This window comes from Sinocyclocheilus anshuiensis, unplaced genomic scaffold, assembly GCF_001515605.1.
Source record: "Sinocyclocheilus anshuiensis isolate Anshui unplaced genomic scaffold, SAMN03320099.WGS_v1.1 scaffold758, whole genome shotgun sequence".
NCBI classification, from domain to species: Eukaryota; Metazoa; Chordata; class Actinopteri; order Cypriniformes; family Cyprinidae; genus Sinocyclocheilus; species Sinocyclocheilus anshuiensis.
In genome coordinates, this window is record NW_015548126.1 from 2,227,787 (window position 1) to 2,254,059 (window position 26,273).

Genomic DNA, 26,273 nt, shown 5'->3' on the forward strand with positions numbered 1-26,273 from the left:
TCACGACATAACTCATAGTGACCGACAGATAGGGAACGTCTCGGTTACGTACGTAACCCTCATTCCCTGATGGAGGGAACGGACATGTTATGTCCCCATGCCACAACCTTGAACCATCGCTGGTTGCCAGGGACAAGTTCTCGGCTCCTCAGCATAAAACCTGATGAGTGGATGCACCTGTCGCCTATTTATACCCGTATGCACGGGGAGTGGCTCAGCATGCAAAATCCACTAGCCAAATTTCATTGGCGTTTTCTCTTAATCAGAGAGGATTTGGGCTCCCAAGTAAGACCCCTAATGTTGTCACGACATAACGTCTCCATTCCCTCCATCAGGGAACAAGGGTTATGTACATAACCGAGACGTTCTTCATGCTGTCATTAGAGAAACACTACTTTGAACACAGTGTTGTGTCTGAAGTTATAAGCTGGGTAAACTAGGCCCAGTATTGAGTTAATTTATCGTTGTTCTAAAGCTTGTGTAAGAAGGGTTATTTAAGGTTTCTGCACTCCATAAAAACATATTGCCTTTGCCTCTCTCAGATGTGAGTGTCATTCCAAGCTGCCTTTGTGAAAGTAACACTGTGATTTACTGTATAGTGACAATATTCTCTCTGTAATACTCCACCACCCACCAGAAGATTCTCAGGTTTGATGTCACGGTGAACAATGTTAAGGCTGTGCAGATATTTGATAGCGCTGGCGAGGTTATACAGCATCCCGCTGGCGTCCCGCTCTGTGTATTTGTTGGAGGAGGTGATGGCATCAAAGAGGTCGCCACCCTGTTCATGCACACACAATTTCAGGGACAATATCTGAACAGTCAAGTTTAATGAAATACAAAAAACATTACTGAAAAGTAGTCAGTTTCTTATTATGTTTCTACAGTATCTACAGTATGAGGTTTGTAAGAGTTGTTAATGTTTTCAAACGAAGTATCTTATGCTCACCAAGGCTGCATTTACTTGATCAAAAATACAGTAATGACAATAATATTATGAAATATTATTACAATTCAAAATAATAAATTTCTATTTTAAAGGGGTCCTATTATGCTCTTTTACAAAGTCTTGATTAAAATGTAATTTATTCTGTAAAGGCAAAGCTGAATTTTCAGCATCCATTACTCCAGTCTTCAGTGTCACACGATTCTTCAGAAATCTTTCAAATTTGCTTATTTCCTGCTGAAGAAACAATTCTGATTAATAATAATAGGTAATGTTTTTGTGGAAACCATGATCAATCTTTTCTCAGGATTGTTTGATAAATAGAAAATTTTATTTTCAAAGTTTGAAATTTATGCGAAATAGAAATCTTTTGTAACATTACACAAACACAATTGTCTTTACTGTCACTTTTGATCAATTGAATGCATCCTTGCTGAATAAAATAATTAATTTAAAAAATAAAGTAAAATGTAAAGAATGTATTGAGCTGAATGTTAGATGTTTCACCTTGACAAGCTCCATGACCATGTAGAGTTCACTATATGTGTCCATTTCTTCAATCAGCAGAACAATATTAGGATGCTTCACTCTCCGAAGAATGGACACCTCATTCTGGATCATGTGTTCCTGTGAGCCACAGATGTAACACAGATGATCTTGCATCATTATTTTGTGTGATATCAAAAATGTGCATTGTCGTCACTGAATACGATTTTTTAGAAAACATCTTACCTTCCCTCTGCATTTGCTCTTGTTAATGATCTTCAGAGCGTACTCTCGGCCTGTGGATCTCTCCACACACTCTCGGACCACAGCGAAGTTCCCATCGCCAATCATTCGTCCCACCTTGTACCTCTCGGCTATGGAAGCAGGAACCTGAGGACAATCCTCCATCAGCTCAGCTAGAAGAAAAGATTTGGAATGTATCATTCAGATGAAGATGATAAAACAATAATGATAAACTTTTATCACCTTCACTGCCCGGCCCATCGCCCTCATCCATGGAGCTGCACACCTTGGTAGAGGCCAGAGAGAGGGAGGAGCCACTGTGCTGAGAGCCCTGTCAGGGAAATTGAAGGGCCATTTTACAACTTTTTTTTTTTTGGGTTAGTGAGAAGACTAACTCATTTTGTCATTGTCTTTTGAAATATTGTTAAACAAGTTATTATATAAACCATAAATTTTGTTGAAAGATCTGGCATATTATATTGTATTGGAAAAAATATCCTACAGTATAAAGGGCAAACTAAAGGACTACCATAAAATTTGGGATCTGTTTATACAGTTTCTGGAAAATAACCAAATATTGGCACAGGCAATAAATACCTCTCACTCTACTGATTGATATGCGTATATATGTTGTGCTTTTGTATTTGAAAATGTTGGATATGTCCGTCTTAGCCTTTGTATAATAACTTCTTTACCTGTATAACTGAATTTTTGGGTGCATTCGGGGGTGGGGGTGGGGAGTTAAAATATATATAAAAATTTATTTTCTATTAATATTTTCATGTTATCATCCATGTCTTTTTTGCAATAAAAATGTGTTAAAAAACACACACATAAATGTTGACATTCTGTATTAAATAGACCCATATCTTAAAGGGACAGTACATCCAAAAATTTAAATTCAGTCATAATTTACTCACTCTAATGTCGTTCCAATCCTGTATACATTTCTTTCTTCTGATGACCATGAAATGAGATATTCTGAAGAATGTCAATAACCAAACAGTTTCAATTCCCATTGATTTTCATTGTATTTCCTGTCCATACAATGGAAGTCAAAAGAAAATGGAAATTTTTCATTTCTAACATCCTTCAAAATGTCGTCTTTTGTGTTTCACAGAAGAAAAAGTTATACAGGTTTGAGGGTGAGTAAATGACAGAATTTCATTTTTGAATGGACTATCCCTTTAAACTGAGCAGAGAAAATGGACATTTTTCATTTCTAACATCCTTCAAAATGTCGTCTTTTGTGTTTCACAGAAGAAAGAAAGTTATACAGGTTTGAGGGTGAGTAAATGACAGAATTTCATTTTTGAATGGACTATCCCTTTAAACTGAGCAGAGGTATTGCAGAGGGAAATAAAGGTCAGTTTCTATGGAAACAGCTTGGGAGTGCTAAGAATATTCACGTCTGGAGCGGGGCAGGCGAGGTGAAACTGAGCGATGTTTAATCCACTGACACCATGACATATTTATTTTAACACACCATCGACCAAGAATGAACACATTTTCAGTCAGACTATATTAGCTGCACCGAATATTAATTCAAAAGGCTGTTCAGTTGAAACAATGTTGCATGTTTGTCTTCAGGCACTACATCTACATTTCAGAGAATTATCTGTAATAGAATTTTTCATTTTCAGCAGGTAACTATATTTAAAGCTATTTCAAGTCATCTTTGGCATGTGTATAGATTCTTGTATAGACACTACTGTTCGAAAGTTTGGGGCTGGTAAGATGTGGTAAGATTTGATCAAATACAGCAAAACAATACTAATGTGACATTATTACAATTAAAAATAACACTTTTCTATGTGAATACCCAAAAAAATAAATGTAATTTACAGTATTTCTGTGATAGCAAAGCTGCATTTTTAGCAGCCATTACTCCAGTAATTAAAAAATAATCATTCAAGATGAGCCCACCATTTTGACACTGTTGTGAGAATCAGCTAGCTTTTTGAGAATATGCAGCTAAATGGAACAGTAAATGGAACAAATTTAACAGAATGTTAAAACTGTAATTTCACTTGTTTGAGCTACAGAACACAAGCAAATACATCTTCTTTAATACCATAAGTTAGCAAAGCAGAAAAACAGGGTAATGTTGACATGATTTAGGTTTATCATAGAGAGAGTGGAAATGAAGCAGGCATACAGCCAGGTCAAGAAGCTTGTCTGTTATTGCTAGGATACATTTTGGGTGAATGTGGAATTATTTAGAAAGGATGTGTTTAACTGCAATTCAGTGTGATTCAGACCTATATTGGCAAATTAAAGCACCTGAAATACAATTAGGGTCAATCAGAAAGATAAAAGCGTTTGATGGTTTTGCTTGATGCAGTGAAAGACATTGCAAATGTAGATAAGTTGCGTCCACTTTAAAGGCGTTTTAGTGCATTACAGAAAATGCAGATGTTGTGAAAGGTTTTTGGAGTGACAGGTCTCACCCTTCGTCTCCTCAGACTGGCTGGACTGGTGGGAGATGGACTGGGGGATTTGCCTGACCGTGGGGTCGACAGCTGACTACCTGCTGTTCCGTTAGCTGAAAAACAGAAAAACAGAATTCATATTCAGTTAATGTTGGAATATGAATCAAGGCAGGTTGGTAAATCTCATACATTTGATCAAGAATGAGATATTTCACACCAAAATCAATTTGCAGGAAGAAAATGAAAGTTATTTTTAGGATCATTGCTTGGTTGCATTTGCTTAATTGTCACGAAAAAAAAAAAGTTCCAATTCTAAGCATTTAAAAAAAAAAAATTATATAATGCAGTATATATTATATAACTTTTTTCCACTGAAAATACTTTAAGAAAATGAAAGTTTTAATGATAATTCCTTTGTTGCAATTAATTGTCATGAAGATAATGCAAAAAATAATTATAATATTATTTGTAATATTTATATATATATATATATATATGAAATATGAAGCATTATTATATCAAGCATTGACCACTAAAACACTTTCACTACAAATAGATCCTTTAATATTAGAAGCATACACATAATGCTTAGAAATATGATGAAAACAAGTATCACAGCCATGAAAAATCTGCAAAGCATAAATATTAACCCTTCATTCAGATACAATACCAAACTAAACAAAGAACTCATTTAATTCTTCCACACCACCTCAAGCAAGAAAAACAAATACAATTCAAAATAGCTCACCTTTACGAACTTGCTGCACAAACCCATTTGTCCTAACTGCTAAAGAGTGCAGCAGGCTGCCAGAGCAAACTGCAATTCCTCCTGCGCTCATAGTGACTGTTAGGCAGCGAGAGTATGAATGAGAATGGGAGAGGAGGAGAGGATGTATGTCTGCTGGCTGATCATAGGCAGCCTTCTACGCACACCTTGCGTCATAAACAGCCACAGAGGGAGGGGTTTAGCTCATAAACATGCCATATTGTAGTTGCAGCGCTGTCTGTGTGGGTGACTCTAAAGATCTCCAAAAAGATCTCACGGCAAAACACTGTGAAGGTGCTTCTGAACGGTGTAAGTGCAGCCGAGCGGATGACGTGGTGTTTTGAGTGGATTTCTGAAGTATCTCAAGCACTGTGTGAATACAAATAAAGCTGTTTGAAGATCTGACTATGCTATGATTCAGAGATATGGCCACTAATATGATTTCGTTCAGAGCTCCTCAAAGCACATTAAGTAATATATAAATCCATTTCAGTCTTAGATATCAATGTTACTCTGTGTTTGTGTGTCACTGTGATCTGAATATCGTGCTCCCCTGGCCATCTGTGTACACTATCACAGCCTGACATAATTCAGCATGTGGAGAGAGTGAGAATGCATCATCGTGTTATTTTGGGGATGGAAAACAGATTTGAAGGACTATCAGATCAGCCGTCATTCATGTGTGTAATTACCAAATGACAAACTTAGGGAAAACATTAGTCAGAGCTCATAGTGACAGGGAACAGCAGTGAGAACTTCACTTTCAAACTGGATCTCATTTCATATAATCACATATAGTTTCTGAGGGATGGATGTTGATGATTAGAGGGATTTTTTACGAAGTTTATACACTATAAAAATCGTCATGTAAAAGAATTTAAAAATGCTACAGTAAAACCTTGTTAATTAGTTAAACAGTAAGTTTCCTTAATTTATACAGTGAAAAACTGTAATTAATGGGACGGTTCTTGTAATTTTAGCAAATGCCAATTGGTAAATGTACAATTCAAAAGAATAAGCCAACTTATAATTTACAGTGAAAAGCCATAATATGTCTTTGATGTGTCTTCTGATTAGAGGTGGGTCATATACCGGTAGACACAACAGACACAAACCTGTAGAATTTGTCAACCGGTAGAGATTTTGGCCGCTTTATAAATTAGGCATTGAACAGTTAAATACACACACTTGTATGTCAAGATGCCCGTTTTTGCAAGTATCCTCGTAAACACACTAATTTAGGTCTTAAGTGAAAGCAAACAGCTGAGAAAGAAAACACACGTGTAACAGATCCGAGCAGCTCTTAAAGTGACAGCAGTCTAATATTCCTGCTGTCTGTAATCTCTCACTACTCTTGACTAAATCACTTTTGTAACTATATAATTTACAGTTCTCACTGCTCTCGACTAAATCACTATTGTAACTTTAATTAGAAGATATATATATTTTATTTACACAGTGAATATGCAGTGTTTTTATACATTTGATTACTTTTATGTAGTATTTCTTATTTATTTGTTCTACTGTAGTTTTTTTTTTTGTCCTATTGCTTGTAATTAGTTTCTTATTATTTAATCACTGACTGTTTACTTGTCTTCAGTGAGCTTGAGTTTTTTTTTATTTTATTTTTTTATTTTATTTAGGCTAGTATTAGTTTTTTGTGATATTGACACTGGTGACAAGAATTATGACATTTCTATGGTATCAAAAATTGTGATATCAAAAAGACCTTATTTAAAGCAAATATAACTATATTGTGATATATATAATTACCATGAAATAAAAATACTCATATCGTTATATAATATAAATATATCACCCTCCCCTACTTCTTATATGATATTAATGATATAAATATGTTGTATATAATGATATACATATATGTTTCACTCAGAAATAAGTCAAATGGGTGGTAAATATCATTTAAGGTTGGTTTTAAACAAGCCACAATAAATCGACAGCCTTAATTAAACTACTAAATAAGTGGCTAGTGGTTCTGGTGGTATAATTATATATACTGTATAATTAATTTATACTGCAATCTCCACATGAATAGGAAAGGTTGTCAACAGATCTTGCAGACAGCTAAATTACACAACGACCAAACCACACAAGCACCCAATGTACTGTCTGCGATGTTGTTGGGGTTCAACTTCAAGACACATGTCTGGAGGCAAAAACAGACTCAGGATAGATACTGACTTTGAGTCACTTAAAAAGAAAAGTTAAATGTTAAACTGCATCATATGCTATGTGAAACTAATTAAAATATGTAGGCTACTTACATGAAAAACTATAAATTACATAAATAATATGTTAATTATATAAATTAAGATATAATACATGACATTAATATATAACATATTTAAAAATATAAAGCAATATACACGGAACAAAATTATAAACGCAACACTTTTGTTTTTGCCCCCATTTTTCATGAGCTTAACTCAAAGGTCTAAGACTTTTTTAGAGTGGCCTTTTATTGTGGCCAGCCTAAGGCACACCTGCAATAATCATGCTGTCTAATCAGCATCTTGATATGCCACACCTGTGAGGTGGATGGATTATCTCGGCAAAGGAGAAGTGCTCACTAACACAGATTTAGACAGATTTGTGAACAATATTTGAGAGAAATAGGCCTTTTGTGTACATAGAAAAAGTCTTAGATCTTTGAGTTCAGCTCATGAAAAATGGGGGCAAAAACAAAAGTGTTGCGTTTATAATTTTGTTCAGTGTAAATAATACATTTCATCCCATTCATTTATGATTAAGATATTGTGCTGACCTGAAACGCAGAGGGAAATGACTAATATCATCTTACATCAAACTTCAGTCCCTGATGTTCACAGTGTGTGAGCCACTATCCAGCAAATGAAGTAATATCCATATTTCATTACTTTTGCTTAGTCCACTGTTATCCTTGACTGTAATATTTTGGAAACATCTGAACAAAGGCACCAGCAAATTTATTACCAGCCAAAGCATTTCTAATTGAAATATCTGTTAAAGATGTCTTCTTATAAAAAAATTAAAATTTTATTTTAGCTAGCTGCCAAGGCAACATTTTTTCAATTTCATTTAAACTAAAACTCATTAAAAATAAAAAACTAAATTACTGAAACTTTATCTAAAATTAAAATGAAAACAAAACACATAAATATAATTTAATGAAAAATATTAATAAAATCTATAATATATATATATCAATGACCCTAAAATAACACTAGTGCTGTTTGAATGAGCTTTCAGATCAATAAAAAACAATTACACTAGATTTGTTTGTCCAGACTGCATGGCAGATCTCTGCCCCGTGAGACATTCTGCCAGAGTTTGGAAGCGTTATATTTGTAATCAGGTACCTCTTTCCATATATCATTCACACTCACGCCTGGTAGCCAAACAAGTTTGTTCTCCCAAAACAACATTAGCAATATCCCTCGTAAACAATTTGGCCCAATCACCCAGTTTATGCCCACCTGAGTCGTTTCCACACTGTCAACCATTTGAGGTTGATACTCAGTACCGGCTCATTACAAAACAGCACACGCAGCGAGACGGCTCGGAGGACTCATTTTGTACCTGGCTGGAATACAAAATTTGAAGAACAGGCCCAAGCTGAAGCACAATAATCGTTCTGTTTTTGTTGTTGTTTTTGACATGTCTCTCTAAAGCTTACTGAGTGATGAAAGCCTAACCGGATGAAAGCCTGGTGTTTGCCTGGAACATCAACATCAGGAAGTGATGATTCATGCTCTATTCCAGGAAAAATAATGAAACCCAGATCAATCGGATGTTCAGGATAACATTTTGTGCAGTTTTTGTTCAGTTAGAAATAGCTACAAACAATCCAATTTGAGAGGCCTCTGTTTAAACAGACAACACTCACTAGTGGACAAATGATCCACAGCATCAAAATAAGCCAAGAACTGCATGAACAGTTTCACAAAAACACTGTGACTACACTGCCGTCAGAACATCGCATGTGTAGAGTAACACTGCAAAATTGTGCCAATGTGTCATAAACAGTGAAGCATCCAGAACCCTGCTGAAAAAAAAGTGGTCTAAGGTGGTCTAATTGCCTGATAAACTAGCTAAACACCATGCTCCTATAAGAGGAAAACATGAATAGAATAGAATAGAATAGAATAGAATAGAATAAAGGACAACATAACAGAAGAAAACAACAGAGGAGAACATAAAAAGGATCATAATAAGAATAGAATAGAATAGAACAACAGAATGTATAATAATAAGAGTAGAATATAGCTGCAAGCAGCAATTGTGGGGCCAAGCACTCCAGAGGCAAAACGAGAAGCTAAGCATGGCATGGAGCATCAGACCAAATGCGACAATGAGTAATAAAAGCAATTTTAGGATGATTGTAATTGAAATAGCTGAAAAATCATAAATACAACCACTAGTGATATGATTAAATGGCTTATGATTTTTGACCAACAGGTGACGCTGTAATCAAATCATTTTGGTGTGTTCTGTGCGAGGTGACAATGGCACACACAAAGTTTGGTGTCATAATGTCAAAGTTTTGAAGAGATATAGCCTCAGAGTCATTTTGGCACCATAACTAAAATTTGTAGCAGCACTGTACGAAAACGGTTTCATATATCGACACGGAATCCATAACTTTTTGTCAGCACAGTCTGAGGATCATCTGACTCAATTTTGGTGAAAATCGGACCAACGAGTGGCGAGGAGTTAAAAAAAGTAGGATTTCAACATAAATCAAAATGGCGGACAGAAAGTTCAGCTTACTCTGGCATATTTGGTTAGACTTTCGGCGGAAGAAAAAAATGACGCTGACGGATACAATAGGTGCCACTGCACCTTCGGTGCTTGGCCCCTAACTAGAATAGAATACAATAAAGGAGAGTGGAATAAAGAAGAACCAAATAGAGGCATTAGAATAGAAACATTAGAATAGAATAGAACAGCTGTAGATAACTGGATCATCACAAGAATAGAATAGAATAGAATAGAACAGGTAGAATAAAGGAGAACATAACAGGAGAATAAAATAGAACTGAAACAACAGACTAGAATAAAATAGAATAGGACAGAATGAACTAGAAGAATACAACATAATGGATCATAATAAGAATAGAATAGAATAAAGGAGAACAACAGATTAAAACATTTAATAGAATAGAATAGAATAGAATAGAATAGGGTGGAACAACATAGAAGAGAACATAGACTGAATAATAAGAACATAATAAGAATAGAATAAGACAATATAGAATAAAAATATAATAGGACAGAATGAACTAGAAGAAAACAATAGAATGGATCATAATAAGAATAGAATAGAACAGAATAAAGGAGAACATGACAGATTAAAACCGAATAGAATAGAACAGAACAAAAGAGAACAGAACATAATAGAACACAATAGAATAAAATAGAATAGAGTAGAACAGAATAGAACAATTGAAAATAAATGGATTGTAATAAAGAATAGAATAGAATATTTTTACTATTCTAAAAATGGTTTGGCTATTAGCAGTTTTAGTCTGCTTGAAGGTAGCAAATGAAACCATTCAGTACTGGGTGAGCTAAAAATGGTTCAGTAATCTAATTATACATTATCTTAGTCCATTCATCTAACAATCCACTGATGTAAAAGTTAGTTTTGTCATTACCAGAACTCTGCGAAAAGTTCCAGCTAAGCAGACAATTAGACTACATCAACACCAAACACAGGCATCACAGTGACTTGAACACTGCAACATCCCATTAAATGAATCTATTAATTGCCACAGGAGCTCATTAGAGATGGAGAGATTGAGAATGCGTGACAGGTGTCAGCTAAATTAGTTCCCTAATTTGGGACATTACTCCTCAAACACATCTTCTGAGAATCAAAGAGATATGAAGATAATTAAGGCTACAAACTGCAACACTCCACAATCATCCATGGTTAAAAATTTACAACTTTGAATTCTGCGACTGCAATGAATCAACTAACAAGTACCCAGTTTAGATTTCATGAGTCACTCCTGCATGCATGAGTGTCAGCCTACTATACCCAACCTACAGTTTACAGCTACAGGAATGCTTTTAGAAGCATGATTAAATTAAACATCAGTCTGCTGTAAAGACCCATACCTGAGCTGCTGGAACCAGGGGACTTGCTCCTTCTTGACGGTCCACCACTGTGGGGAGAGCAGCGGCCCTGCATGGAAGAAATACGGCCAAAGGACTGCGACTTCACCACCCTGCATTCTGATAAAGCAGCAAAAGACAAACAAATCTGAATTCAGTCTGCTTTTACTTCAGAGGCCTCAGCAAATGTTCCCCCCATCCAATTCTACACTATGAGCCTCCTGTCTCCGTAAAACAAAAGAACGTCTCATCTGTGTGGACGACCTGATGTCACCGCTGATCAATCTACCGCAACCTCAGTCTGACCCAAACATGTCAGTCGGACATACTGGAGGTCTGATCAGAGGAGATCTGACAGGCTGGTCTGCTCTCAGACCACATGCACAGAGTCAATATATCTATCAATAGGATTTTAAAATAGCTCATAGTCTGGTGCATGATACTGCATAGTAAATGTCAACAGCAATTAGTTTAGTTTAATAAAATTGGATAGTAATCAACTAATGTGATAATATTAGTTACAAATGTCATTAAATAATGGTGCTGCTAAATAAACATTTTACCTTAATATGTTATTTTGTTTACAAAAAGCAGCATTTCAAAAATGGAAAACATTTGCTGTTAATGTCACTAAAGCTTTAAAATTTATGCAAATGACAACACTGGCACTGACAGCAGGAAACAAATGCTGCAGCTAATTAATTAAAACAAACACCAGGGGAAGAGCTTATTATCAAAATTAAAATCCCAACTCTCAAATAATACAATATTAGACAAGATGTTTACTTGTCAGAACAGCTTATTTAAATCTATAAATCTAATTATTAATTACTACAACAGAATGTGAAGGACTAACTTTTAATAGTTATTGCAACCTAATATAATTTAGTCATGTAATTGAGGTCTGTGGAACAGCTGTTGTTGGTCCTAGGAAAACAAACAGTCACACTTTAAAAAGGGATGGACACATTATCCATTATCTTACCACTCTCATCCAACAGGAAGTCATCCTGGTAGCGGAACTTCTCGGGGCCGCAGGCAATAAATATATCATCTTCGCCAAAGAAGTCCTGAAGGCATGTCACCTACAGAATCAGCAGAGGTAGATTTATTATTCACCTAAACATTTAAATGTTTTTTTTTAAGTCTCTTATGCTTACCAAGGCTACATTTATTTGATCAAAAATAGAGTAAAAACAGGAATTAGGGGTCGAACGATTATCGGTGCCGATATTAAGCATTTTTATGGTTATCGGTATCAGTCATTTTCAAAACCGATTTGCCGATAAAATAATTTAAAGAGTTTTTGACAGAGGTCTTGTTATTCTTAATTTTGACATTAATTTTCATTTTGAAACCAGACATATATAACGGTTAAAATATTGGTTATCAGTCTACTTGATCTGTAATAATCGGTATCAGCATCGGCCCTGAAAATCACATATCAGTCGACACCTAACAGGAATATTGTGAAATATTATTACATTTTAAAATAATTGTTTTCAATTTTAATACATTTCAATTAGTGCCGTCAAATGATTAAACGCGATTAATCACATCCAAAATAAAAGTTTTTGTTTACATAATATATGTGTGTGTACTGTGTATATTTATTATGTATATATAAATACACACACATGCATGTATATATTTAAGAAAAATATGTTATGGTTTTATATTAAATATATTTATATATCAAATAAATTTTATGAATATAAATATATACATTTCAATATATGTAATTAATTCCTGTGATGGCAAAGCTGAGTTTTCAGCATCATTACCCCAGTCTAAAGTGTCAAATAATCTGTCAGAAATCATTTTAATATGTCGATTTGCTGCTAAAGAAACATGTCTTATTATTATCAATGTTAAAAACTTGCTTATTTTATTTTTCAGGTTTCTTTGATTAATAAAAAAAGTGCAGCATTTATTTGACAGAAATCTTTTGTAACATTATAAATGTCTTTACTTTTGATCAATTTGTTGAGTAAAAGCATCAACTATTATCTTACTGACCCCAAACTGTTATATGTATAATGTATATGCATATATGTATTAGGGATGGGCATTCCAAGCAAAAATAATATTTGAAAATCGCTGGGTATTATTAGATTATTATTCGAAAATCGCACCCCCCACCCCCACCTTAACTCAAGCCATATAATGATTGTAACGTGCTGAAACATATTAATATAATAAACATAACCAAATGACGGCACTTATTAACATAACAGTCCATCGATTAGCATAAATCAACTGCTCATAAGGCTAAGATATTTCCATTTAAAAAATGGAACCCCTAAAGGGAATAGATACGAGATGGGAGGAAAAAATATACGTTACTTCAATATCTTCTGTCGCAATTATATCGTTGGGCAATTATAAATTGCGGGCATCAGGGAGCCGTTATTAATATGCGGGGCATTGAAATCGCTTTTGAATGTGTGCTTGTTTTTTACTTTTACTTTCGAGATTTGCGATCACATGTACGTACGGAGCAGCACTCTGCAGTACCACACATTTTACAAGATTATGTTTGTCAGTGCTGCTCAGGATCTGCAAATCATTCGCCATCATCCTATCAGTCATCTCTCCTTACTCTATGTGGTAAGTGAAATGTTATGTACTGTAATGTAACAGGCTACCGCTAGTAAGCGGCTACCCATGTCCCTTTAGTAGCTCCATATAACACGTTATTTGTTTTCCGCGCCTTTCTTAACACGGATTCAGCCACACCTCTAACCCAGTCGGGGGTGTTTATGGTCTGCACAGAACTCTTATTTGACATCGTCCCGAGTTACTGTAACCGTTATATGCCACGCAAGTCTACAGTGTGCGAGTGAGACAATGTGTTCTTCTGTTGTCTTTGACAGCTTTTAGGTGCGTTATTGGCAGCGCCACCCTCTGCTTACATGAACGCGTCACCACCGCATCAGCATGGAAGACATGGGGACATTTTTTAAGACAATAATCGCACAACCTATTCGATATTCTATAATTAAATCAACTAATCGAATATTTGAAAATCGTGACCCATCCCTAATATGTATATACAATTTTTTTGAGGTCCTAATACAGATAAATATATTCAATTTCAATATCATTCAGCTTGTAAATAGATGCATTTTCAAAAATAAATACAAACTACATAGCCTAAGTTGTAAAGATATTAGGCTAAATAAAAAATTAGGCTGAAATAGGCTGAATAAAATAATCCATTCATCTAAAGTCAATAATTCATGGCTCAGATGTAAGAGTCAATTTAATCAGCATCTCAAACCGTGTTTAGCATCCTCATTCTAAAGGTCAGTGATCAGTGATTCATACAGCTGCATGAATGAGAAGGCAGTTTAGCATCTCACTTTAATGTATCATTTACACATATCAATGAGAACATGTTGCTGTAGCAACAGTCACATCATCACCAAGATCAGAGTAAGATGATTCAGTCAGGTGGCAAAAAATGACCTAATGCTTTCACGCTGAGTGCAAAAAGAGTGAATGATCCAATATTCAGTGATATTACAGCAGTATAAATGGTATCACTGATGAAAGCGGCAAAAGTCGGGAAATAAGTCTGCTACTGTATGTGTGATCTTTTGTGTGCAATACAGCAGAGTGTTAGTTTAATATTTTAAAGGCGATACATCTGTTTTTGTTTCTGTGCAATGAAACTAGCCAAGGAATATAATGCTGTGATTAACTATACTTCAAATTAAATCCAAATTCATTCTTAGAGTCAGTGAAACATCATTGGACATTAAATCAAAGACTATTTTGACAATGACAGATAGAGGACAAATCTATTGAAATTCAACAATTCGTTATGTATAAACGATGGTTGATTACTTCAGTGGTAAATATCCAAGTTAAGCCAGAGAGAGTCTTCATAATAAGCTCAATTTGCTGGTGTTTTGTTCTTGTTTTTGATTCATTTATTGCTCCACTAGAGCATTAGAATATAAGTGTAATTCTGAATGGTCATCAAATTGAGGAATACACTTTTAAGAACCAGATGGCGTAGAACAGTGAGTCCATTGCTGAATACTGACTGTCTGTGCTGTAAAACTTTAAAAGCAAGGGAATCAACTCTGCAGTCATTTTAATAGATTGGTAATATTCACATAGTCTCTTATGGCAAGATGGGAATCTGCAAAATCTGGCAGTCTGATCACAAGTTTTGTCTGTCAGGTTGTGCATGAAATTTCATCTTGTGCCGCAGCACCACCTTCTGGAAAGCATGCAAACTCTCAAGAATAAAAAGAGATAGAGTTAGAACTAATAGGTACTGACTTATTAAAATAAAATAAAAATAATAATAATAAATCCAGTTTATTGCTTTTTCCAAGCCACAAACTGAAGCAACCATATTTTACGAGATACATTTTTAAACTGATTGTGTGGAAAGATGCAAAGGTTTACAGACATTATTTTTATTACCTTAATAAACATTCCATCTGCTTTCTTTAAATCATATACAAGTTTTAAATCAAAAACTTTATGTGTTAAAAAAAAGCTAAACTGTTTACTACAGTCTATGCCACAATGTCTACAGCCGTGATACTTGGTTTAAATATTTAAATACATTTACAAGAAAAAAAATTTAAATAAATGGAACCTAACAAGGCAAAAACTTCCATTGGCTGAAAATTACATGGCACAGAAAATCAAATAATAAATTTAAACATGCCATTTTCATCCAAGTGATCATTTCTCCTGATCACCACAAGATGGCACAGACACTTCATTTTGCAGCTGCCACCAACAAAGACTATAGAACTAATTCTTACAAGCAATACTTATTCTTCTTCTGCCCAAGACTTTTAACATTTTCAGCATCTTTCTGCACTTGAAGCTTCTGGACTCACCTGTCATATCTCAGCACCAAAATATCATAATAATATGAACGAGTTCTTTTCAATTGGGAGAGTATACAGAGGTAAACTTTAAAATCCTGATGACAACACTCACATTTAGTTCAAAAAATGAAGAAGTCTAGTTTACCAGTAACATTCACACCAACGTCATTTACCTAATATGACATCAGATTACATCCAGATAAACAAATTTAAAGATCACAAGAAAAGCTAAGACGGTCTGGAAAACTAGTCATTTTGCTTTGATTGCAAAGTCTAAATCTCCTGGCTTTAAGTCAGTCTCTTGGCAGGAACAATTTGTACCAGGCAGGAGCTGTAAAACCTGAAAACATACACAAATCTGATGAATTATGTTTTTAATCCATATCCGCCATCTGAAGTAGTGACTAAAACTGTCTCTACGATTGAAGTGAAACGATGCCAGGATACGATGTACTCCATTCCGTCCTAAACCTCTTAAAATATAGCAAAGCGTTTTTCTGACCTCAGTTAACTTTGTTGACTTTATGTTCTAAAAGTTAATAGATAGCAGCAAGTAGCTAGTCCACATACAGTAACTGTGTTCAGAATGAAATAACTGGTCAGGAATATTCAGTTATCCATTACTGTAAGCATCATCTATGAGGATTTATCATAAATAAATCAGGGCTATACAGAGATATGACCTTCTCTGAGGTTCCATAATTGTGATTAACAGCTGCATGCTAAAGTTAATGAGCACCTCCTGCAGGTTTATGTCCTGTTTGACAGGAAGCTTTTTACTGGGGTTTCCTCTCAATGCATTACTAGGATGCGGTTCATCTGTGAAGCCATTACTGACACTTATCTACAGATCCGTAATGCAGAAATACATAGTACACAAAGCCTTTATGAAACTAAATTAAGCTTTTTCTTTTCACCAAGTCATGATGAAGCAGAGTGTGTAATTCGACAAACCCTACTTGCAAGCATTCATGCACAGATCGCAATATCCAGATCAGCTGCCTTCTTATTTTTCATATTTCATAAGGCTATTTGTCTCCTGCATAAATATGGGTGTTACGAACTGATGCACATGAATAATTCACTAGATTTTCAAGGATTCTGTTAAAGGGAAGCTTTTCTGTTGCTTAAAACCACAAACTCATTCACAATAATCAATATTAATGTACACAAATACAAAAAATATATATTGAATTCCATTTCATTACTGAATACAAATTACATGGCAAAAATTGTAGTTAGTAAAGTAATCCATTACATTACACATTTTAGGTAATATAATCTCACTGTTGTTTGATTACTTTTAGATTACTTTTTAAAAAATATATTCCATTCTTTGTAATCAACAACATGAGAAGGATCTGCAGAGGGAGGAAATTTAGATAGTAACAATTAGGGAGAATAAATTATGAAAAATTTACTGTCATAATGTAATCAGTAAAAAGTAACTGTAGTCTGATTATGAGCATTTTAAAATGTAATACAATCTAAACACAGTTATTTAATTTTTGGAATCTGATTACGTAATCCAGATTACATATAATCACTTACTACCCAGCACTGCAAATATTATGTATGTGTGATTCTCTCTCTGTGTGTGTGTGTGTGTGTGTGTGTGTGTGTGTGTGTGTTTACTGAGGCTGAAAGGTACCTGCTCAAAGACCTTTTCAATATCTCAAATATTTCTTCTAAACAGAAATAAAATGAAAAGGAGATTGAATGGAAACGTTTGCTTAAAGGAATAGTTCACCCAAAAATTAATGTTCGGTCATCATTTACTCACCCTCATGTCATTCTAAACCTGTATGAGTTTCTTTTTTCTACACACAAATGAAGATATTTTTAATCTTTTCTCATCATTTTTGTCCATGAAAGTACATGCAGCCAACCATTACATCTCAAAACATGAATAATGGTACTGATAGCACAAACTAGGCCTTGATGTATTGGATAATTTATAGTCTTTCACACTGTGCTGTCCCAAATTTTCATTACACTGAGACATATGCTATCACAGTGTTAGATCACCTGTGTGGGGGTTGTCTCCCATTTCACCAGGAAGGATTTTTCTCAGGAAATACATTAGCATATTTGCTAGAAATAGTCTGTCTGGGTTCTGAGGTTGAGTGGGGGCAGCACAGCAGCGGATCTGTCATTGGAAGCATAAGGGAAATCCAGGCCAGGCTGACAAAGAGCACAGACTAGATGCTGAGAGGAAAATTGGATTAAGTGAAATGTAATCTACCATTATTATGTTATCATAAGGAGACTGCATTTCTTTTTGTTTTGGTTGAAAGTATGTGCAAATTAATCTGGTTTCTTTTATTGAATACGGTTTAAACTATCATCACTGCTGTATTGAAGCCTTAAAGGGGTCATATGATGCTGCTAAAAAGAACATTATTTTGTGTATTTGGCGTAATGAAATGTGTTTATGCGGTTTAAGGTTAAAAAAACACATTATTTTCCACATACTGTACATTATTGTTTCTCCTCTATGCCCTGCCCTGATTTCTAGTCGTGTCCATTTTTGGAAGGCCAAACAAAGTAAATTGACCAAAAGGACCAAGCTCTTACTGATGTGGTCTGGAACTTCATTAAAAATAAAGTTCATCCACTCTTTCCTAATGCTAGGATCGGAAGGAAGGTTTTACCACAATCTGGCATTGAACAGTGTTTTGCTGTTTTCGGAGTTATCTTTATCATTTGGTTTCTGTGTAGACCTGCGTTTGCCTCTCTCATTTTTTACACTACATGTGCGAATCGGTGGGTGGGGCTAAACAGGCAGCGATGTAGAAGCAGGTGTTGATCATCTTCTGTGGAGGCGGTGTTTAGCCACACTATTAAGTGCCACATTCCACAAGCTGACTTTTTGGCAGATTGGCTTCAATGTAAGCTGTTTTTAGACTAACGAGAAAGTTTTGAGTTCTGAAAATTACAGGATGTTTTTATAGTAAAATGACCACATATATGTCAAAAGATCAAGGGAATTTTGATTTCCCAGTTCATGACCCCTTTAAGGTCTCCCCTTCATCTACAATACTGTATGTGCTACTATAATTCAACCCACCACCCGCTGAGACTTAGAGACAGAGCAATTAGTTAAAAAAAAAGCCAGATTCTTCTACAGCAGACATCTGTGCATTATCATCTGCCACAAAGCAAAATAGAATATGGGTTTTCCTAAAATGAGCCAGTACAATATGGATAATTTCCTTGCCATAGAACTGAACCAGATCTACATATTCAGTAGTGCAGGAAAGGCAAGCCAAACACGGTAAGATGGTGCGGCTGGGAGAGTATTGATTTCCTCTCAACATGGACTCAGTGACACAGCAGCAGCAGCGCAGGCCGCCACATGTCCCAGCAATAACCCACAGAGCATCGATCTCGACAGACTCCCGCTGTTAATACTCAGCAGTGGTCATCAGGCAAACGCAGCCAGCCTGTGCTCACCGATGCCATTCAGGACCTCTTAAACACAGGTTAGAAACACATGGGCAAGACTGTGCTGGGGAATCTTTAAGACACGGACTGGTAAAGCTATAAATTATTAGTAGGCATTATTTTGAATAAATACTTTAAAAAAAAATTAAAAAAAAGGAAAAGTTTGACATGGTTTATTTCAATTTCACTGTTAAATGTCAATAAGTGACTATGTTTAAGTGGGGCGCAATTGCATTGACAAAAGACCATAAGCAAATGATGTCTAATGTATGATATCTACACCATCAAAATACTTCCTGTGTTGGGTAAAAGCATCCTGGAGAATTATCATTTATTATTGACAGGTTTATGAGGTGGAGATGTACCATTAGAGTTAACCCTGAACTACTTCTGCATGATAGTGTTTTCAGAAGATGAAAAATCACTTCAGAAAGTTTGCAGTCCTGCAGGTGACACTTGTGGTACTTCCTTACAGCAGTTATTTTAGTGCCATTGATCAGGTGCACTGCTACGGTTTCTGGGCCCCCTTGACAGCATATTCACTCGGGCCCCAACCAGTATTTAAGACCGGAGATATTTATTTCAACATCTTTGTCTTAGTTAACAACAATAACCCTGACCTATAGACTACAGAGGGCTTCTTTTCAAGAATACCTGTTATGTTCAGCTTTTCAGATTTTAATGATTCAGTAATTACACATCACTGAAAAGTCACAAAAATGGTCACAGGTCAAAAGGTGTGGAATAAGTGCTTTAAATAAAACAAAGTACAGTACAAACAAAACTGATTCTTAATGTCAACCCATGCATTTATGTCAGCTATATTTCTGTGCTTGATTTTATAAATGGCAGCACTGTTTGGACTGAAAGGGCTCTTTATGTTTCGCAGTGATTGCAAGAGGTGACCTTTCATGAGGAAATTGAACTGCCTATTGAGGTGCATTACATAAGTCCAGCAGTGGCAGATAATGAGTAATGACTCGCTCCATAAACGCAAGTCAGCGTGTTGCAGTGTTACTCACACACCTAAATGTCACTGCATGGGTTTACATTGGAGCCAGCGAAGTGTCAGGACAGATTGCACTGTATATTGACACGGCTTACAGACCTGACCAGGTCTGTGTTCTGACATCATTCAAACCAACGGGTCAGTGTTAGGCTGGTCAGTTTCAGCAGCACCCACTGCTGGTAGATGGTGTAACTATTTTCATATTTGATTATATTATTAGTTCTTGGATTTTAGAGAATTTGGATCTCAGATAATGAATTATGAGGTAATTTCAGAAGAATGAAATTAATGAAACATCTGATTTAAAAACACCTAGAAGTGCAAACAAATGACCCAAGCACCAAAGGCTTTAAGTCAAACACATTTGCTGATTAGAGTCCTATGATTTCAAAGATGCGGAATCAGAATACGGTCATAAAAATGGAAAACGTGGAATCCAGTAATAAAAATGTAATTTACAGTAATTGAATGTCATGTAATTGGGCAAATTTTGGAGGTTTAAAATTTTTAACAGTTGTGCAGCACTTTGAACTTTGCACTTTATTTTCAAATAAAACGAACTGTAATATTTTTATTTGATTACATTTTAAAAGATTAATTCAATTGATAATGTTTATGCCTTAATTTTTTACCATCGTTTTTGATTATATATATATATTTGTATTAAATTATAAATCCAGAAAAAAATAAAACAAAAAACACACAACTTGTTAAAAGATATCATAGGGCTTTATTACTGTAAAAAAAAAATTGTTAAAGTTTTACGAATTCAAGTGAGTATGCATGCTTTTAAATGTATTTTCAGCCATAAAATGGAATCCAGAAAAATTAAAATGGAAAGCACAGAATTTGGGGAAAATAAAACTTATTGAAAAAATGTCAATACATTTTTGTTAAATTATATATAGTTTCATGATTTCAATGAATTAGACATGCTTTTTGGTTACTAAAATGAATTTTTACCAAAAATTAAAACAGTATCCAGAAATATCAAAAACAGGGGGAAAAATTAATTTGGGAAAAATAAAATGGAATTAAAAAAAAAAATGTATATGGATTTCATAGGGTCCTCGGCCGAGCTGAGAAATGCCACACCTCGGCCGAGGGCAATTACAATTACAAGCAGGACATCCTGTGGGTAAATGCCTTACTCGACCCCTCCAGAATCAAAGACGCTTAAGCTGAAACTGACACAAGCAGGAAGAAGATCACAGATGAAACATTCCTCCCATCCCGCACAGCCGCTGCTCAGCCCTTATGAGCATGACCGCCTGTGGAAATCACATCAGTGTGGAAGCTCATATGTGAATGAAAGAGCCCTCTTAGTCTTTAAGCTAATATTTATGGCATAGACGACAGGAGACACATGCCACCCGTGGGAATTAGAGGGGAAATGCCTGTCTGTCTATCCTCAGGCTGTCTCACATGATAAGAATAAGCTTACATGAAGAAGCCACATCACCACAAAAGACTTCAAAAAATGGTGGATTATGCTTATAACTAGAGATCACTTCACTGTGCAAATATGAAAGAAACTAATGTTTCTTTATTGCTGGCAGATTAGTAGTAAAGTAAGTCTGCTATATAAGGGGTAATGTACAGTCAGTCGTTCATTACCACAAAATAAAACCCCGGCAGGGTGTATGATTACGACCCAAACGACAAGCTGTGATTAATGACCGTCTGACTGAACATTATCATGCTTATTACAATTACTTGCCAGGCAAATAAATACTTAGACATGACTAATATAATATAATAAATATAATATAATATAATATAATAATATAAAATATATATAATATAATATAGAGGGTTAGATAGGGCCAGGAACCACTTTCATGTATCATTTATAAGAGCAAAATTGAAGGCAAAATGTCCATCTTGCTAAGAGATTTCACAGTAACTGTTCCTAGATGATCCAATCTTCTGAATTTCCGCTGCAAGAAATATCTAAAGGCACTTTTCAAAGTACTGACTCACTATAAATCAAATTACTTGCATTAAAATGGAATTTACTGAATGATGTAGAAATAAACATAAAATGGAATCCAGAAAAATTAAAATGGAAAGCACAGAATTTGGGGAAAATAAAACTTATTGAAAAAATGTCAATACATTTTTGTTAAATTATATATAGTTTCATGATTTCAATGAATTAGACATGCTTTTTGGTTACTAAAATGAATTTTTACCAAAAATTAAAACAGTATCCAGAAATATCAAAAACAGGGGGAAAAATTAATTTGGGAAAAATAAAATGGAATTAAAAAAAAAAATGTATATGGATTTCATAGGGTCCTCGGCCGAGCTGAGAAATGCCACACCTCGGCCGAGGGCAATTACAATTACAAGCAGGACATCCTGTGGGTAAATGCCTTACTCGACCCCTCCAGAATCAAAGACGCTTAAGCTGAAACTGACACAAGCAGGAAGAAGATCACAGATGAAACATTCCTCCCATCCCGCACAGCCGCTGCTCAGCCCTTATGAGCATGACCGCCTGTGGAAATCACATCAGTGTGGAAGCTCATATGTGAATGAAAGAGCCCTCTTAGTCTTTAAGCTAATATTTATGGCATAGACGACAGGAGACACATGCCACCCGTGGGAATTAGAGGGGAAATGCCTGTCTGTCTATCCTCAGGCTGTCTCACATGATAAGAATAAGCTTACATGAAGAAGCCACATCACCACAAAAGACTTCAAAAAATGGTGGATTATGCTTATAACTAGAGATCACTTCACTGTGCAAATATGAAAGAAACTAATGTTTCTTTATTGCTGGCAGATTAGTAGTAAAGTAAGTCTGCTATATAAGGGGTAATGTACAGTCAGTCGTTCATTACCACAAAATAAAACCCCGGCAGGGTGTATGATTACGACCCAAACGACAAGCTGTGATTAATGACCGTCTGACTGAACATTATCATGCTTATTACAATTACTTGCCAGGCAAATAAATACTTAGACATGACTAATATAATATAATAAATATAATATAATATAATATAATAATATAAAATATATATAATATAATATAGAGGGTTAGATAGGGCCAGGAACCACTTTCATGTATCATTTATAAGAGCAAAATTGAAGGCAAAATGTCCATCTTGCTAAGAGATTTCACAGTAACTGTTCCTAGATGATCCAATCTTCTGAATTTCCGCTGCAAGAAATATCTAAAGGCACTTTTCAAAGTACTGACTCACTATAAATCAAATTACTTGCATTAAAATGGAATTTACTGAATGATGTAGAAATAAAATATATATGTTGACTTCTAAAGCCATTTGTGTCTATTCAACTGCCACAATAATATATTTGAGTCATCTTTATTTGAAAGCTTTTCAGCAAATATTGAATTATGGGATTAGTTTGCTTAATTAATCAGCATATAATGTAATAAATTAAATTACATTAATCAGTTGACAGCCCTACTAATAAGCTTTTCATAAACATACATTTTGACTTTGTAAAAACACTGAGCAGTGACTGTATTCATTATCAAACCTAATAAAGCAGTTTTGAAAAATGTAGGATCACAATGCATCGATCCAGAAATCAATTTCCTCAGCACATCATCACAGAGCTACAGCAATGCTTTAAAGGGTGCAGTAAATGTTTCTCTAACAGAAAATAACCAGCCATGCATAATGGCGCCTCACGCGAGAGGCCTGTTTGATTGCAATCCTGAGCATCCATCATCCCAAGCCCGGCCTGTAACATCACCGCTACTGCACCCCTCCTGCTGCAGAGGCTGTTCCTAAGCAACCACCCCCAGCGACCAGATTGCCATGGAAACCAAAAAGAGGGAAATCAAGGAGAGGCCCTTCGCATACTTGGGATGTGAGAAATTGGGGGGATATTCCAAGCTAGAAATATCTGTTTGCACAATGTTCAACCTTAAATTGTGACTTCTGTTTGTTTTAGTAAATTATTTCTATTGGCCTATATAAATAATATATCTGTAGTACATTCCATGCAAAAATCTAATACGCTGGACAGCTAAATCCAATATATAAATAATACAATTATATGATCGATCGATCGATCGATCGATCGATCGATCGATAGATAGATAGATAGATAACTGCACTAGAGTCTCTGTTTCTGATCTTCGGTGGGTGTAAAGTAAACAGAGGAACATATAATGCCACTGAAGGCCAATGAGTTTAAGACCCTCTGGTGACAGCTTGTCACTTCATCAGTCTGTTCCTGCGGAGACACAGAAAGGTCACCATCACCAAGTCTCCAGCCATTCGGCTGCCTCCCTCTGTCTGATCTCATTCCTCCATCTCCTTCACCACAGTATTTACCTTTATCTCCCTATCAATCTCTTTTGCTCTTATTCAAGCAACACAAACACAAATCATCTAGGGAAATTAATATCTCAGCAAGACAACAGCAACACTTGATGAGCAAAGAGCAAAATACTGACATCATGACAATAGGGTGGCCTTAAAGGGGACATTGGATGCTAAATTAACTTTTACATGGTTTGCGTGTATAGGCTAAATGTGTCTTGTGTGGACTCAACCATCCTACAATGATAAAAAATTCATTCCTTTTTTAGTCCCCAAAAAACAGTGTCAATTATCAAAACATTTTGATTTTCTGAGCAGTATGACCTCATACTTCTCAGGCCCCGTCTGTGGCCACTGACAGACTGTCCTGTATTAGCATATTTCTGCCCTCAGTCAGTTGTACGCTGTTCGCCATTTTCTCCACGTTCAAGCAGCTGTAGTGACAGCAATGTTTTGTAAGCAGTGCAGGTTGTGTAGTTGGATATAAAAGTCAACATAAGAGTCTTCTACGGTGGCCCAGTAGTGCACAACACAAGGAAATCTCCACAACACAACAGAAACAAGCCACAACACATCGAAATTAGCACAACACAACAGAGACAAGCCAAAACACAACGAAATTAGCACAGCACAACAGAGACAAGCCAAAATACAACGAAATTAGCACAGCACAACAGAGGCAAGCCAAAACACAATGAAATTAGCACAGCACAACAGACACAAGCCAAAACACAACGAAATTAGCACAACACAATGGAAACAAGCCGTAACACAGCAAAATTAGAACAACACAACGAAATTAGTCCAGTGCATTGTGTTGTGGTGATTTCTTTGTGTTGTGGAGATTTTGTTGTGTCATGCACTACTGGGCCACCATAGTCTTCATTTTCTCCTGACATCAGAGCCACTGAGGATGCAGTGGATTAGTTTTGTTTTTGATGTTTTGTTTTGTTTAGTTTTGTTTTGATACACACACAGACAAAAAAAAAAAAACGTAAGAGAGGGATGGGGATGGGGATGGGGAGAAATCCACCGAAACGGATGACTGTGAACAGAACGTCTCGGTTACGTATGGTAACCCTCGTTCCCTGAAGGAGGGAACGGAGACGTCACGTCGGACGACCGACGAATTGGGATCTCGCTTAGAGAGACCAATCTACTTCGAGTGTAAACTAAACGAGCCAATGCACATTGGCATGCGATTATTGCATCCAGCTGCTGCTGATCACAGCGTGTGACAGACAAAGAGCTGGTCTGAGGTCCTGAAGCTTTGTGTCCAGTCAACGTAGCACCTTAAGGCTCGGACGGGACAGAGCAGAACTAGGGCTGGGTCTGCCTCCTCCGAGGGCAGCACTTGGAGGTTCACCACCTGATCTCTGAAGGGAGTAGCGGGAACCTTGGGCACATAGCCGGGCCGGGGCCTCAGGGTCATCCGACGTGACGTCGAGAGTGACCGACTGAAAGGGAAATGTTTTTGACAAGGTAAAAACAGGAGTTGTTTTACACGAGTAAAAAAAAAATGAAATAAAATAAGTTGAATTTAAGAATTTAATTTAATAAATTAAAGCTAAATAGAAGTATTACAAAATAAGAAAATTACTATATAAATAAATGTATAGCTCGTTCAAAATCTTAATACTATAATAGTATAA

The 26,273-nt window shown here is 35.7% G+C and overlaps 1 protein-coding gene across 3 annotated transcripts in view; it reads right to left on the bottom strand.

Moving 5' to 3' along the window:
- The window catches only part of LOC107704780 (serine/threonine-protein kinase DCLK1-like), a 42,043-nt gene that overhangs the window by 11,524 nt on the left and 4,246 nt on the right, over window positions 1–26,273 (bottom strand). For all 3 annotated transcript variants that reach the window (XM_016507803.1, XM_016507804.1, XM_016507805.1), the window contains 7 exons: window positions 11,979–12,078; window positions 10,997–11,113; window positions 4,126–4,220; window positions 1,919–2,006; window positions 1,679–1,848; window positions 1,454–1,573; window positions 635–781 (listed from right to left, as the gene is read on the bottom strand). In XM_016507803.1, the coding sequence (XP_016363289.1) occupies window positions 635–781; window positions 1,454–1,573; window positions 1,679–1,848; window positions 1,919–2,006; window positions 4,126–4,220; window positions 10,997–11,113; window positions 11,979–12,078 (837 nt within the window). The remainder of the gene's footprint in view (window positions 1–634; window positions 782–1,453; window positions 1,574–1,678; window positions 1,849–1,918; window positions 2,007–4,125; window positions 4,221–10,996; window positions 11,114–11,978; window positions 12,079–26,273) is intronic.